Source organism: Agelaius tricolor, unplaced genomic scaffold (assembly GCF_023055355.1).
Source record: "Agelaius tricolor isolate 1412-34295 unplaced genomic scaffold, bAgeTri1.0.p SCAF_1, whole genome shotgun sequence".
NCBI classification, from domain to species: domain Eukaryota; kingdom Metazoa; phylum Chordata; class Aves; order Passeriformes; family Icteridae; genus Agelaius; species Agelaius tricolor.
The window spans coordinates 42,411,388-42,428,014 of record NW_027269261.1 but is presented as its reverse complement, the minus strand read 5'-3'; the positions used below and the strand labels follow the sequence as shown (position 1 = coordinate 42,428,014).

The following is a 16,627-nucleotide window of genomic DNA, read 5'->3' as shown; positions in this document are numbered from 1 at the left end:
TCCCTTGAGGTGACAGAGTTCTGCCCTCATCTTCCAGGGCTTTTATTTTTCCCAGTCCGCTCCCAGCTGCCGCGTTACAAAGGCGGAGCCGGGGCAGGGGCGGGGTGAGCCCGGAACGGAGCTGGGGTGGGGCTGGGAGAGCGGGGCTGAGCCGGGGCCGCTGCCGGCGGGGCCGGGCGGGGCCGTGCAGCGCCCGCCCCTCTCGGAGCGTGGCGGCGGACGGGAAGCGGCATGGCTCCCGGCGTGGAGCTGGGTTTCGCGGCGGCGGCGGAGGGCCCGGGCGGTGCCTGGCGGCTGCACAGCACCTACTTCCCCAGCAAGGTCGGGGGGCGGCCGGCGTGGCTGGGCGAGGCCGGGCTGCCGGGCCCCGCGGCTCTGCGCTGCGGCCGCTGCCAGCAGCCCTGCGCCTTCCTGCTCCAGCTGTACGCGCCGCTGCCCGGCCGCGCCGACGCCTTCCACCGCACCCTCTTCGTGTTCGCCTGCCGCGGCGCCGCCTGCTACCGCCTGGCGGGCCCGGGCGGGCCCTTCCGCGGTGAGAGAGGCGCGGGGACGCGGGGAGGGACCGGGCGAGGGCCGCCGGCCGCCGCCCCGCTGACCGGCGCGTCTCGCCCGCAGTGTTCCGGAGCCAGCTGCCGCGGCGGAACGACACGTACCCCGAGGAGCCGCCCCCCGAGGAGCCGCCCCCGGGCCCGGCCCCCGCGCCCCCGCGGCGGCTGGGCAGCGGCGCCGCGCTTTGCCGCGTCTGCGGCTGCCTCGGGCCGCGCTGCTGCGGGCGCTGCCGCCGCGCCGCCTACTGCGGGCCCGAGCACCAGGCGCTGGACTGGCGGCGCGGGCACCGCCGCTCCTGCGGGCAGCACGCCGCCGGAGGTGGGTCCGCCGCCATCGGAGACCTCTGCAACGGGGAACTGACACCCGTGCCAGCTGGGGTTAATGCTGCACCGAGCTGCCGAGCCGCAGCTCTTGAATTCTTAAATGCTGCTGCTAGCCCTGTTTGGTCTGCCTTCCACGTCACTTGGATTTACAGAGGTTCAAAGCAACAGGACGCCTGTTGCAGTTTTCCACTGTCCTTAACAGTGTTTCTTACCTTCAGGTCAGGTCAGGTCTAGCAGTGATGTAAATCTTTCTTGCTCATGCAGTGCTTCTGCTATGTAGTTTGCTGTGTAGCTTTTGGGGAGAAGGACGTGAAATACTAGATGACGTTGTGAAGTGGTGTCTGTCTTCTGTTTTCTAGATGACTTGGCAAATGCAATTCCAGAGCATAACGAATTCCTTTTTCCGGAATATGAAATTTTGATAGAACCCGAGGAACCAGAATTTCCTGCTGACAGCACTGATGATGAACAAGGAGCTGAAGATACATCAAAGGATGCAAAAGAACAAGAGGAACTTGGAGCTGCAGGCACTGCAGGTCAGAAATAACATGCTACCTGTAATTCTTCCTGGTTATGCCTGTTATCACATCTTTAAGATATCCAATACTGTGATTTTTAAGTGTTCCTTGTAAACTTCTGGTGAAAAAAGGCTAAACGTGCAGTCATTTGCAAAGCTAGTTTGTTGTAGACATCCCATAATATAAGTTGCTTTTCTGGGAGAGACTTACTAAGCTCTGACCCCAGGAGCTGTTGAAGCAGCTGTTGCTGCAGATAGCTTGGAGTTACACTGTGTCCCTGTGTGCTTCCAGTAGGTCAGGAACATCTCAAGTGAGAGCACCTGCTGCTGGATGCTGCTGAAATCAGCACATTGTTAGATTGTCTTGGCTTGACTTAGTTCAACTTGTCTTACTTTATGGAAAATAAAATTTTCTTCTCTATGCTAGCAGAGAACTGGTTTGAGGATATTTTAACTGTTGAAGTGCAGTTGAAGTGCAGGCTCCTTCCTCCCTGCTCCCCCTAAATTCACAATGGGTTTGCTGCAACCACGCTGTCTTTGAAGATACCCAGGGTGGAGAGTTTGTGATGGTGCCAGGAAAGGATGCTGGGTTCCTGGTGGTCCCTTGCTGTGGTCCAAAGCTGTCTCAAGAGTGTTTAGTGGCCCCAGTTGATGTGGCTGTTGGAGTGTAACAGATACACTCTTCAGTGCTAAAAACTGAAGTCCGGCACATGAGCAGCATGCAGGCCTTTTTCTAATGTGGTATCCTGAAAGTTCTGTAGTCTCAGTGATATCTGCTGGGAGCCATAAACTTCGGTAGATTAACTCCTTCCCTTTCCAGTATTCAGTACTGACATCTATGTTTAAAATGCAGCTAAAACTAGTAAATGGACCTGTGTGTGACCAAATCTTAACATGTCATGAAAAGAAAAAAGATCTTAGATTTATGCCAGGAATGACTTATGAAGCAAAATAAATTCACATGTGCTAATACTGTTTTTAATTTTTAGTGTCTTATATCAGCCTGTAAGTTTTACTGTTCTTCTTTCTTGCTTAGATGAAGCATTTCAGTCCTTAGATGAAGAGACATTGGAAGCAATGGCAAAACACGAGACTGCAGAAGAAAAGATCTTCCAAATGTTTAAAAAACGAGTAGCTGCTGAACCAGAGCAGGTCAGAAGATGGGGCAGCCTTTGAAAGTAGTGGTTCTGACACAGCATCCTGCTGCACATGCAGCATTTTGTACTAGTTAGAAATGGGGATGCCTCCTCATCCTCTACACACCTAACCCACACCCTCTCATCTTCCTTATGTGCTGAACTTAATTCGTGCCCAAGTAAGAGTTTAGCACCTGCTCAGCCATCTTAAACAGCCGCTGGTCAGGATGAGGTGGCACGAGGGTGCTGAATCCTCCCCAGTGTGGAAGGAGCCACCATCCTGAGACATGGTTCAAACCAAAGGACATGGGGAACCACTGCACTGTTCCCCCAGCCTGCAGCCCTGCTGGCCTTCCTTCTCAGCAGAACAAAAACTGCAGAGAAGAGCTCTGTCAGTGTCACCAGCTGCATTGGGGGGTGGCTTGGCTGTTTTAAAGGTTGAAGGATGGCTTTAGAATTTCTACTATTTAAAACAGAAATCTTTCCCCCATGCTATTTCTTACTGCAAAAGGCTAAAAAGCTACATTGTCAAACAAAACCATGGTCCCTAGTTTCATTCAGAGAAGACACAGTCCTAAATCGATCAAAGTGGTGAAGAAGAAATTCTCTCCATGTTTTGCCTGGTAGCTGAAAGGTTAAGGTGCACACTCAGAAAATAGGAGACTGAGTCTGTTCCCTTCTCTGCCTTAGGTATGTGCCTCACTCTCTCTGACCATCTCTCTACTGACTGATCTGTCCAAGTGTCCTTTGCTGATCATGTGTGATTTGCTAATAACTGAAAAACAAAGGATAAGAAAATACCTTTTGGAACATTAGGCTAGTCTGCTTGTATTTAGATGCAGAACTGCAGACAGAAAGATCTGGATTGCATTCCTAACTGTGTGCAGGTCTGTGTGCTAATTCTCCAGCTGCTCTTTCTCTGTCCCAAGACTGTAACATATACAACCTTGCATTTCTGGATCCCTTGGTTAGGGAATTACAAATGATCCCCTGGGTCACTGAAAAAATATGGTATGAATACTTGCATGACTCACATAGTTAAGAAAACTCATATAAGCAACCTGTCTTATTTAGAATGCTGCATTTGCAAATTATATTTTGCCATGGTTGTTAAAGAACTGACCTTTTTCTGCTCTATCTACAGCTTTGTGTCACTAAACACCTATTTTATAGCAAGATGAAAGGATAGTCACAAGAACTTAAACTTTCTGCTGTGTTTCAGATTATTAGATACTGCAGAGGGGGAGAAGGTCCACTCTGGGTGTCAGGTGAAAATAGGCCTGAAGAAAAAGATATCCCAAATTGTGTATGTGGTGCCAAAAGGATATTTGAATTCCAGGTATGTAAGCTCATTTAAAAATAACACAGGTAATGTATTTCCGACTCAGGATCTAATTGTATAGGTGTTGGCTTGTAATTTGAGCAACAAACTAACTACACTAAATGATTGTACAGAGCCTTTATTTACTTTTATAAGTGCTTTTTCAATTCATTGTGTGCATTATAAATAAGTTTGGCTGGAAGCATTCAGCTGTAGAACTTTGAATGCTAGAGGTGTATGTATGATGAACACACTTATGTCATGGAAAGGCAAAACATAGTTACTAATGGAATTTCAAATGGTGGGAGGCTCACAAATCAGGCAAGTCTTATAAGGCCAAATAAAACTTACCTAGAATTCCAAATTTGGTTATTTGAGCTGCCATATACATAGTAGCTTCAGTTGGGATTTTGGTGTCAGAGAATATAAATTCTTACACCAAATGCAGGACTGTTCTTCAAGAGAAGTGGGGAGAGGGAGAGTCTGTGGCCTGCCTCTAAACCTTTTGGTTTTCCTTGAAGATTATGCCACAGCTCCTGAATCACCTTCAGGTTGACAGCCTTGGAGAGAGCATTGACTGGGGAACACTGGTGGTGTACACTTGTGCTGACAGCTGTGGCGGGGAAAGTGAATACCTGGAAGAGTTCATATGGAAACAAGACTATTCCATGGGCTGTACTTTATGAAATTGAGTAATCCAAATGGAATACTTGGTTTGTTTCACTGCATCTCTGCACTATGCAAACAGGTAGTTGAAGTCACTGATAACAGTGCATCTTGTAACAGTGCTAAAACTGCTGTAACTAGACCTTGACAGCCTCTCTTGTGCTCCAGAGGAGCTTTTACTTCAACCTGGTAATGAAGCCAGATGCATTTGTTCAGAAAGCTTTATTTCAAATCTCATTTCTGGAAGTTTATTAAATAAAGATGAAAAACTTTTGGATTGGTGAAATTATGTTTTGTTGGTAATGGAACTTCAAAAACTTAAAAGATTGTAGTCTGTCAGGATTTTCATCAGGCTACTCAAAAATTAATATTCATTCAAAGAAAAGGAGACTACTGTAAACCCACTCCAGTGCTTATGTTGAAGAGCTGTACATGAGTCAGCTAAAATAAAGCTACATAACATTTTGCTGTGGAATTTAAATCTACTTCCCTTTCTCAGCAGGTACATAAACCCAGCTTGGGAGTTTGTCACATGTTCTGACTGACTGGTTGAGGTAAAATGCACAAAAATTAAGTGTTTTATCTGACTTTAAAACTATTAGCCCCATGCAATAGTTTAACTCAGTTACCTGGTGCAGAAGCAGTTTAAACAAAGTCAGCCCTACCAGAACACATTTGTCTGTTACACACTGCCTGTAGCAGCAGATTTTCAGGCTGAATTCTACCTAAAGTCCGCAGGGATTCTTCCACTGTATGAGTGCCAAATAGCTGAGGCAAGAGAATAGTGAAACCATAATGCTGAACTTTACTGTGGTAGTTGCTTAACTACTCCTATGGCTATGGCAGTATTTGCAGAAAAGGCTTTTTTGTGTGTTTCCCTACAGAATTGACTTCAGTTACTTATTCCCTTACCCTGCTCCAACCATTCATGGCTGCTTACCTGTGACTTTGTGGGGCCCTATGGGGTTTTTGAAATCATTCAGGCATTGAAAGTACTCAAATAAGCAGGCAGAGAATGCTGTACCTGGAAGCAGTTCTGTTATCACAGGACTTAATTTCTAGTAGGGTAGTTTGAAGCCCTGGTCTGTGTTGTGAAAGAGCAAACTGTCTCAAGTCACTGTAGTACAGCTTGACTGATTGTGTTGAAAACTGTCCTATGGTTGCTTGGGGCTTCAAGCTTTCTGAAGAGTTGAAGAGTTTTGCACATAAGCTGGTAATAGTTCAGGTCCTACAAAAGCATGGACAGCCATACAGTTATAGTCAAGAGCTCTCAGGAACATTAATGAGCTCACAGCACAGAGTGGCACAGCACTGAAGGCAACACAGTGCTTGAGCATATCCTGCACAGCTGCATTAATAAACAGCATCTTTCTGGTAAGATCCATGAAACCAGTCATTAGAACACCTGGAGAGACACTGATGTAGAGAGAAGACTGAAGATTAAGGTCACTCAGGATGTGCAAATGGGGCAGTATCAAAGCCAGCCAAAACTTAATTTTGTCTGGAATGAAACACCAACTCAGAAATGAGACCATTGTTTACATTTGGGTTAATTTCAGATAAAAGCTGTTTGAAATAATGTGTAAGTCATAGAGAGGTTATTATTCCTGGAAATTTCCTGAAGGAAAAAAAAAGTTTATTTTTAGCTCTGAGCCTATTAGGCTTCAAGCATCGTTCAGAAGGAAGATTATGTATGTGCTGACTCCAGTTGGAAGGGCTTTGACATTTTACAGGAACACTAATATAGTGAGGCTGTCACAGCTGGTAAAATACAAAGGTAGTAATTTAAAGAAATTCTAGAAGCTAAGCAGGGATCTATTGTTTCAGTCAAGTGCAGCTATATAAGACTTACCTATATCCCATCTGTTGAAGATAAGGCAACACATACTCAAACACAAGCTTCTTTAACCAGTTGTCTCTTTTGCTTTAACATGTTGGAAATATTCAAGGTAGACATTGCCAAGGGTGTGACTGCTGGTAAGCAAGCCAGAGCACTGCTAAGATTCTCTCAAAACAACATGTCACTTAGAGCAGTGCATCTGCTATTAAAAAATCTGTTAAATAAAAAAAGTCATTCAATGTATTTCATTCTACCAGCTGGGTAATTTTAAAATTTATTAAGACAGTTCCCATAGTTGTATAAACAGGGTTTATTGTACATGTGGAGTTGAAGAAGGAAAGAGAAGAAAGGTATATATTATATATATATGTACAGTGAGCCATTTTAATTAATAAATTTATTCTATCTTGCTTAATACTGGAAAGAGGGAATGTGTCTGGCACCAAAGAAATTTAAAATTGAAAAAATTTAAAAGCTAAAGTTCTGAAAATTATAAAAACCATGGTCTTATGGAAGGAACTTAAAACATATATACATGGCAATTAAAGTGGTTTATACTGAGTGACACAGTTGCATTTGTCTTTAAACCAACTTACAGATTTTTCTATTAATAGAACTGGCATTAAAACTATTTAAAAGCTAGAATATAAATAAAAGTTGGAGGGGCTGCTCCAGGAACAGCCCAGTAAAGCAACTCACAGTAACTCAGTAGACATATTCAAGAAAACAGTTCCCCTTGAGCATCAGGGAAGTAGGCACTAACTGGGAAATAGTCCAAGTCCTGGTGTTGCAGTTGCACTGGAAGTCCGTTTCTTGTTACTGCTGTGCCATACACAATACCTTTTAAAATATACCCCTGATTTCTCTGAAACGTGTAGAAACTGTTACGTTGTCTTTCTGAATCCCTTTAAAATAGGATAGATGTTTTCAAATGCTTCATAGATTTCTGCTCGTACTTTAGCACCTGCAAAAAGAGAAGGGATTCAATTAGTTTGTACCTTTCGCCAAATACTTAATTTTAGCTTTTAGAATGTGTATGTGAATGCAAGTCTACATAAAACCTACATGTATCCATAAATCCCCATTTTTACAATCCTTTTTAACACATTTCATAGAGAGCTTACATTACCAGCCTTCTCTGTTTAATCTGACAACTGCTAAAACTTTCACTAGCATCTCTGCCACGATGCTATGTTGCAAATGGAATTTTCATATACATTATTTCCACAAGAGACCCAAAAACAAAGCACAGCCCTGTAGGATGTTTCTGCAGAAAGGCCTAACTGGTGGAGCTTGTTTTGAGAGTGTGAGTATCAGGGGGAGGAAGGTCTGGCAATGGAGACCACTGCAGAGAATTGCATTTCCCCACACTGCAGGGACATGATCCTTCTTTTGTCTGTGGGGCTTGCGGGTTTCTTCTTCCTAGTAAGACAGAGCATGAGAAAAAATGGAGGGAGTAGGTTGAGCACCCGAGGTTGAGGATGTCCTAGAGCTCAAATATCTCCCCTTCTTTGGCTGCTGTATCATAGAGCATGGCAGCAGCCTGCAACCAAGCTGCCAAAGAAAAGCTAGCTCAGTCACATGCTCAGCCACAGAAACAGTCTTTCAGATTTTGCCAGAAAGATCTTACATTCTTACAGCTTTTTGGGCACCTGCACACCTGACTAGGGTTCATGATGATTGTTCCTTTGATCTAGCCAAATGTGCTGTTGCTTTGTGCATTCCCATCTGTTAAGGAACATGGTGCAGGTAGCTGTGTGTGCAGTGGCAGTGCTGAGCTCTGGGTGAAGCACACCCAGGCAAGAGGCCTGAACTGCTGAATCTTTGCATAACAAAGCCTGGTGCTGAGCCCTCAAGAAAACCTGGTCTGACTGTGTGAGTGGAGTGTGTAGGGAGTCAAGCAGGACACCTGCTGGATTTGCTGAAGCTGCCCACTCCAAACAGGCTTTGGTCCTGCTGCAGCTGGTGTGGCTCTGACTGCCAGGGTGGCTGCTGGATGGCTGCACAGGGAAGTTTCCTTAACAGTCCATCCATGGAATACTCTATTAAGTCTCCTTTCTCAGTACTGGCATCTCTAAAGGAAAATACCTGGCAGCTTATGTATCCCTGTCTGTTCTCTGTCATACAGTCTAAATCTCACCTCTTGGAGTAAGATACTGTCTTCACTTACCAGTTAAAACCACTTTTCCAGAAACAAAAATAAGCAGAACAATTCTTGGCTTAATCATTCTGTAGATTAGGCCAGGAAACAATTCCGGCTCGTAGCTGTAAGAGGAGAGAGAGTATTTAAATGTGCTTGCAGACCCATGTTCCACCCCATCTTCTGGGCCCAGACTAGGACTGGCAGAGCAGATGTAGACTTCCCTGAAACTTGGGGAGGGCAGCAATGTAAATCTGTCAAAACCAAATTTTGACAGGTTCACATTGGGCAGCCTCAGTTACACCTGAGGCAGTGCAGAGATGGGAACAACTATGCAGGTTTCCCTGTGGTGCAAGGGAATAATCTAAACAGATGTCACCTTCTAAGATAGTATGCAACAAGAATGAAACATAAGCAAGCCTTTTTTTACCTGCTGAACTGCTGGTGTGTGAGTACCAATCCTTCCAGTCTGATGGGAAATTTCACATCACAGCTGCCCACCATATTCTGAATTTTAAAATCCAAAAATTTTGCAGGAAAACCCAGTTTCTGAACAACTCTTGCATACTTCCTTGCAGCCAGTCTGGATTGCTCCTCACTGAAGTGAGAAAAGGATATCTGTATTACCTCCTCAGTTAAGTATTACTTCAAGCAAACAGCATTAAACCCCAAATACCTAACTGGGGAAAAAAGTCTGTGTGGAGGGAGAGGGGAGTTCACATGCAAAATTTTTACATCCAAAATTAACAACTACCACTGACTGATTTTCATGCTAATTTTGATAATAGGCTCCTGGACACCATTAGTGTTGCACTCACTGATCATGACACAAAACAGTAAATTATAAATCTGTACCTTTTACATTTTAAAATATTGACCAGAGTCCCTCTAATGGGACTGTTACTTAAGATTAAGTACTTAAGATTAGATTGTTACTTAAGATTTCACTGTAGAACAACCTTGAACTACTACTGCTAGAAAATACAGATTTATATAAAAATCTGTCAACTGGCAAAATCTTCTGTTTGATTCAGCCCAGGCATTCAAACATGGGTTTAATACAACTGCACAGCCTTACCCACTGTTGCAGAATTCAGTTTGCTTCAGGTTTGTAAACAGCTGAGAATCTGTTGCCAATGCAGAGTAAGACAACTTGAATTTCAAGTATCACCAGGCAGAGAAAATGTTCCCCTGTACAGATCTATTCATTCATCTCTGCTCATTAGTTTATTCCTTCTGGATTCCTAGCAGACTTCTTTGGAGCAGAATTTCTCTCCTGCCCACCAGAGTTACGCTTATGTTTAGTTTTCAATTCTTGTCCTTCAATGGTCATGTTAAGAACAGATCAGACCACAGGAACTTGAGATTTGGAGCTCTAGTCCTGTGATGAATGAATCTATTCAAATATAAAATTCTTCTCTCACCATCCTTACAATTTAAGCAGTTCCAATGCATAGTTGCTGAATTTTTTTAATTATTAGAAAAAGCAGGTAACTGCAAGGCCAAAAAATGAATATAATAACCTCTGCAAACCAGTTTATGAGACTGAATGAAAGCACTTCAGAAACAGAAGTACCATTTCCCCACAAATTGGGAAGTCTCTTCAATCATAAACAGGCATTTTCTGTAGAAATGTGTATAATCTGAGGTAACTGTGAAACAAGATTAGTTGTACCTGTACAACTTTGATGTGTCTATATAAACAAGCATCATGGTACAAAAGAAAAGACAGCCTGAGTTAGCTTGCTCATAATGCCTAAACATACCTTTTTGCTCCTGTGCACACCATTTTTCCAGAGCTGAATATCAGTGCAGTAGTACGTGGTTCTCTTATTCTCATAATAACAGCAGCAAAACGCTGAAGTGTGAGCATTGAGACTGTTAGTGACATACTGCTGTCATCATTACATTAAAACCAAATCTGCATCATGTAAGTTACACTGCAGTGCAAGGAAAACTAAACTCAAACATACTTACAGATCACTCAAAGTTTACCTGAAATGCTTAAACCATAAGTACCTTCAAGCACATACACAGAGAGGTAGAGCCAGGCAGGAAGGATATTTACCACTGCATTCCTGTTTATCTCTCATTACTATATATATATGCATATATATATATATATATATATATATATATATAAACATATGTATGTAACATATAAATAACACTAAGATTGGCATCAGAGCAATAGAAACAATTTTAAAACATTCCTCCATATATGTTGGAATTTTATCTTATAAGTAGGATGGAAGACTATCCAAAAAAATGGATTACAGTGTTACTATACCAGCAAACCGAACAGCTGGAGATCAAAGTCCTGTGTAAACAGAAGTCACCTCAGCTACCACTGTAGGACAGCAGCCTCATTAGCTCTAGCTTTTCATTCTCAGCAAGCATTTCCAAATATTCTTAAATTCCTTGAAGCAAGAGATACTGGAAACTGAGGTGGGCGCACACACGCGCGCACACACACACACACACAAACTCCTGTTTGTTATATTTAACTCGGAACAGCTCACCCTGCAGTCCCATGAATTGTTCTGCTGATATAACCAAGGCGGTAGCGTGGGTTACCCAACAGCACGTTTGTCAAAATATGACTTAAATAATAAAGCCAAGCAACATCTTTCTTTGATAGATGAATCTACTGACTAAATGTCAGGAGCGTGTTACATAACCCTTCTATCCCTCTGCCATGGAAAACAGCGTTTGATATTGATTATTCTAGCCTACAAATTTTACAGAGCCACCTACCCCCTAAATTAGGAGTTACCAAGGCATGCTCAAATTTTTGCTGCGCTAATACCTTACTCACAATTATGTAACAGCATCACTGGTATAAACTTACAGTAAGAGTCATTTATCAAATATGCCTGCATGTGTGCTTTAACCTTTAAGAGCAGAGTTCACGTCAACTGTAGCAAAATACTAAATGCTAAAACAAGAAAAACACACACACTCCAGGAAAACTGAAGCCTTCCCAAGACAAGCCAATTCAACTATGTAAAATCTAAACTTTTATTAGTGTCCAGCTACTGTTGTTGCAAAGATAACATTTTCAAGAGGAGCCACCCAAAAGAAACATGAAGCAACATTTTTTTTTCATTTAATGCTCCAGGTCCTTTGCTGTTGTTCAGATTTCCAAACTAAAAAGATGCCACTTATTTAGAGCCCTACTACTATTAAGAAGCAGCAGGCAACTTTGAAGTCAGTATGCAAAAAATCAATTTAATTGGTTTTGTTTTGATCCATTTTAATGTTCCATCAAGTTAGCCATCAGAAGCAATGAGATGGCAGAAGTACTGGAGGAGAACGTGAGAGAACAGAGGGTAGTGAGACTATGAAAAATAAGTGAATGCCCTGTGACCGTAAGAATTCCAGAGGAGCAGCTAGGTGGAGGAAACCACAGCTCTGGCAGAAGTCCAGGATTTTAACTTTTCTTTCCTTTCTCCTTGCTCGGAGATAGAGAAAAAGATTCCATCATCAGACATTTCACAGTAATAAGCAAAAAGAGCTCACTGAGCACTACAAACAAATATGCCCATATGAACAGCAGCAGAGGCCACCTCCACCACAAAAAGCTTGGCCAGTGTACTACGCTCTTGATTAGGTTTTTTCTAAATCTAACAACTTACAACCTGGTGCACATCACAGCTACCTCAGCATAAAAATGCTTTTTACTAATTTGAATGTCCTAAGTTTATTAAGATTTCCCTTTTAACTACAGTATAAAACTGCATATATAGCAGGTAGGTTTTTCAGTCTATTGCAGCAGCCTGCAGCCACAACCTGTGCCTTTAATTTATCTGTTATAGGATGAACCCTTAATACATTTCTCTTACCTTAGGATTATATTCAGCATTTCGGGCACGAAGCGCAATAGTTTTTAGGTCAAGTTTGCAACCAAGATTCACTGTGGACACAATATTCCTAAAGACAGACCAGAGAAATAGATTTTAAAAAACAATAAGGAATTAATGTGTCTTCCTCATTTTTAACCAAGCCTAATCAATTTTTTAAAATTATTTTGTTTCTCCAAGCAAGTTTGAATAACATCTTTCCTACAAACAGGAGCACTGAGCAGTGTTTTGGCTCAGGAACGTCCTTTTGTAGGGCAGAAGCTCCTAAGGCATAATTGCTGATTCCTCCTTATCTGTCAGCTATTATGAAAAGTGTCCCATGAGAAGAACCTCTATTTCAGTTTGGGAGGAAAAATTACTGATGCTGAGAGCCCTCACCACAATCAGGGAAGCTGCTGGAAACAAGAGAAACGAGATGGTACCATCTGAAAATTTCCTTGCTATGCCCTTCAAGGAAGAGGGTGCAAAACTAGTGGGAATGACCCAGGAGGTAAATGCATTGCCAGGAGATGGGACAGTAGGTCTCCAGAAAGTTTTAAAAAGTTACTAGATAAACAATTTTGTTTTCTGGGAAAACCCGGAAATATAAAGGTCCTCAGTGAGGAGAAAAATTAAGAAAAATATGAGAAACTGCTCTTTCAATTCATGGTATCAACCATTTCTCGTTGTCCCAGCCAAAAATTTCTGAAATAGTCTCTTTAAAACTGAAGTTCACTGAAAATACTTCCATACCTAGTTCTGGGGTTCTTCCAACTAGTTCTAGGGTTTTTTACGTTCTCACAAACTCAGTGTTAGGCAAGCATTGGAAAAGGAAACATCTTGAACTCCTAAACTGCAAGGAGTTAAAAATTATGACGGTGTTAAATGAAGACATATAACCCTCCACTGGTATGCTCCAAAGATGTACCGTTGACAAATCACTAAGAAACTGTTTATATTACTAAGTGGTTTAGTAATGAAGCTAAGCTAAAAATAAAAGTAAAAATTACTCATATTGCTACAGGAGACATAAATTCTCAGGACCTCCCTTCCCACCAAAATGCAGTACCTAATTCCTGATATGAATTTGGTCCTAAGTCTTTCTTTAAAGGGTTATCTGAGAAAGGACATGATGCACTGACACATGGGCACTCACTGTAGTTGTGGCACTATGCCAGAGCTCTCTGATGCCGGTGTTGCAGGAGTTATTGGAGTCATTGGAGTCATTGGAGAGGAGTACAGAGGTGTGGTTCCTGGTAAAGGGGCTGTGGTAAGAGTCTGTGAATGGAAGAGCTGGGGGGTTTGACCAGATGTTCCCTGTGTGGCTTGCTGTGACGTGGATTGCTGTGCTGCTTGCTGCTGCTGCTGCTGCCTCTGCTGCTCCTCCAGTATGGACAGACTGTTGGTGCTCTGGACAGGCTGCGGTGTCAGTCCTGTGCCATACGGCATCATCGGGCTGAAAATTGGAATTCCTGGAGTCATTGCACCCTGCAGAAGAAAACATGACATGAAAACCACAGATCATGATGACACCATTTTGGTTTAAAGAGACAAAGTTTTCGGGAGGAATCAAAAATTAATCTATGTTAGCTGAGTTGCTCATATCAAACCTGAAGCATATAGTAGTAAATAATTAAAATCAGAAAATCCTTGGAAACGCAGGTGTTCTATAGAATAAAGTACTACCCAAAGGAATCTAGAGAACATTACATACTTCTCACACTACCTTGCAAGCATGTCTCTGACCCACAATTTAACTTGAAACTGTCTGAACACCAACTGTGCTCACTGTACTCACTGCATTCATAGCCCAGCAACAATCCATTATGTGCATAGTTTAAGGAGCAACCACCAAAATTAAATTAATTTTTCCAACTTGTCAGTCATAAAGTTTCAACTTAAGAGGAATCCCATTAAGAAATCCCACATATATTCCATGTATAAGAAACCACATGTTTCTTATACTTCTGAATATAGACATCAATAGTTTCAAAATTCTGCTTTATACTAGAATTATTCAATCCCTAGCAGATCATAGTTACATTTTAAATAATTTGTTTTTACCTGAGGGGAGGCTAAGCCTTGAGCGTAGGGTGGCAAACTGTTGTTCTGATCCATGATTCCAGTTATTTCTTTGGTGAGGCCAGAAGTATTTCCTTCAATTAATTTAAATAAACTTCAAATCCTAGAGGTTTCTAAACCGTTTAAAACATTCCAGCGAAGTAGATTTTAAAGCCAAGCTGTAAGTGTTAGGAAAACATCAGCTTCAGAGAAATATGAGTCTACAACACTAACCAAAGCCTGGAAAGAAAAAAAAGGATTATCCTGAGGATAATATCTAAACACAAACCCAAAAGCAAGCCTATCAGCTGCTGACTCAGACAAGAGACACCCACGTACAAATACATATAAGAACATTCACGCGTACGTACACACGCATGCACAATCCATAAAAATAACCTTTTTCAGGCACACTCCATAGAAACTTTGCAGTATGAGTCTGCTGAAGTCCCTGGCAGGTCACCTGACTCACATGGGCAGGCCTCTGGCTAACCAAACCCTCCTGCACAAACAGCTCAAGCTGCTGATGCTCATTCTACTCCAAGCTTCCTTTAGCTGCAAAAGCACTGATTTTTTAAAGAATTTAATTCCCTTGGCTACTGATTGACATTGCTTGTAAGTCTCTTCCTGGCCATTTTAAGACTTGGGCTTTCAAAAATTACTTTTTTTCTTCTATGAGAAAAGCATCACAGCTCAAATCACAGCTAGGAAAACCTCTTCCATCCAATTCCATAAAACAAAGCACTAACAGATTTCAAACTGTAATGACACGCAGGGAAAAAAGAAATATGTGAAAACAAATTTTAAGTACACAAGTGAAACATACAATGATCTTTCATTTTTTAACTATACTTCTGTTGCTGCGTTATGGAAATAAACAACAGAATTGGAGAATTTAAATGTTCTGATACCAATGATATAAAATATTATCCCATTAATTTCTAAGCTTCTTAATTATTGCTAAGAAATACTCAAGGTCATTATTGGGCCAGAGGTAGGCTACCTGAAAATCTGAAGACAGCCTATTCAGCCTCTCTTTTTTTAAGGTATGAGAGCTTAGAACAACAATAATATTTACACTGCAGCTAGAAATGCCTGCATTTTTCCACCCATGACCATAAGACATTATCATCTTTACCTTCACCAAAGGTATCGAGCAGAGCACCCAGGTTCTACAAAGTGGGTACATTAGAGGCCTAAACATTATCCTGGAAGAAACAAAGTCAACTCCTCGACAGCCCAGCTATTTAATTAGGAGGCTGGATAGCAGGCATGCCAAAACCTGCACCCAGGGCACCGACTACGCAGAGCTCCCTCCTCTACCCGCTTAACGCGGCTTGCTCCGATCTCCACTACAAACGCCGGGCGACGTTTCGGTCCAGGGAACAGAGTCCAGCAGCCGGAGACAGCCCGGAGGAGGCCCCGACCCACCCCCGAGGGCCCTTTCGGGCTCGCCCCCCGCCACACGGCAGCGCTCGGCGTGCGGCCACAGCCTGCCCGCTCCCCCCGGCCCTCCTCGCTGCCCACCCAGCGGCCCCGGCCCCGGCCCCGGCCCCGCGCAGCCGCCGCCCGCCCTCACAGGGTCCCGCCGCTGCCCGCGCCCATCCCGCGCCCGGCGCCCCCTGCCCGCGGCGGGAGAGAGAAAGGCGGCCGCCGCCTCCGCGCCGCGGGAGTCCCTCCCCGCTCCCCCGGCCGCGGCTCAGGCCGCCCCGGAGGTGCGGAGCGAGCTCGGCCCGCGCAAGTCCCCGCCCTCCAGGCCCGGCCTGCCCCGCACCAACGCGCCCCAGCGGCCCGGCCGCGGGCAGGGGCGAGCGGCGGCCGCGGGGGAGCGGCGGGCACTCGGTACCTGGCGCTCGCTCCGCTCCCGCCGCGCTCCGCGCCCGCCGGAGCCCGGCCGCGCCCCGCCCCCGCGCCACCGGCGCGCCCGGCGCGTCACTTCCCGCCGCCAGCGGGACAGGAGCATTGGCGGGGAGGAGCCTTCGGAAATCAAACAAGGGCAAATGCAGGGGTCCTGCACCTGCAGCGGCGTAACCACATGCAGCAGCACAGGCTGGGGCCAGCCCGCTGGGAAGCAGCTCTGTGGAGAAGGACCTGGGGCTCCTGGTGCAAACAGGCTGTCCATGAGCCAGCAGTGTCCTTGTGGCCAAGAAGGCCAGTGCTATCCTGGATGCATTAGGAAGTGCATTGCCAGCAGGTCAATCCTGCCCCTCTACTCAGCCCTGCTGAGGCACA

The 16,627-nt window shown here is 44.0% G+C and overlaps 2 protein-coding genes across 3 annotated transcripts; one reads left to right on the top strand and one right to left on the bottom strand.

Annotated features, from left to right (window-relative positions):
• Positions 1-177: 177 nt before the first annotated feature.
• On the top strand, positions 178-4,798 carry PDCD2 (programmed cell death 2). The gene is made up of 6 exons (XM_071431373.1): positions 178-532; positions 616-867; positions 1,232-1,408; positions 2,426-2,541; positions 3,748-3,864; positions 4,368-4,798. The coding sequence occupies exons 1-6, from the start codon at positions 232-234 to the stop codon at positions 4,530-4,532; spliced, it is 1,128 nt and encodes a 375-aa protein (XP_071287474.1). The 5' UTR covers positions 178-231; the 3' UTR covers positions 4,533-4,798.
• Positions 4,799-6,595: 1,797 nt separating this feature from the next.
• TBP (TATA-box binding protein) lies at positions 6,596-16,335 on the bottom strand. 2 transcript variants are annotated; one of them, XM_071431387.1, is made up of 8 exons: positions 16,242-16,335; positions 14,399-14,635; positions 13,491-13,822; positions 12,338-12,425; positions 10,259-10,350; positions 8,923-9,090; positions 8,523-8,617; positions 6,596-7,316 (listed from the first exon to the last, which is right to left on the bottom strand). In XM_071431387.1, exons 2-8 carry the CDS (start codon positions 14,450-14,452, stop codon positions 7,237-7,239), a joined length of 909 nt encoding a protein of 302 aa, XP_071287488.1. In that variant the 5' UTR covers positions 14,453-14,635; positions 16,242-16,335; the 3' UTR covers positions 6,596-7,236. The 2 variants fall into 2 exon arrangements, with proteins under 2 accessions (XP_071287488.1, XP_071287492.1); XM_071431391.1 differs by lacking the exon at positions 16,242-16,335 and adding an exon at positions 15,534-15,857.
• Between the last annotated feature and the right edge of the window lie 292 nt (positions 16,336-16,627).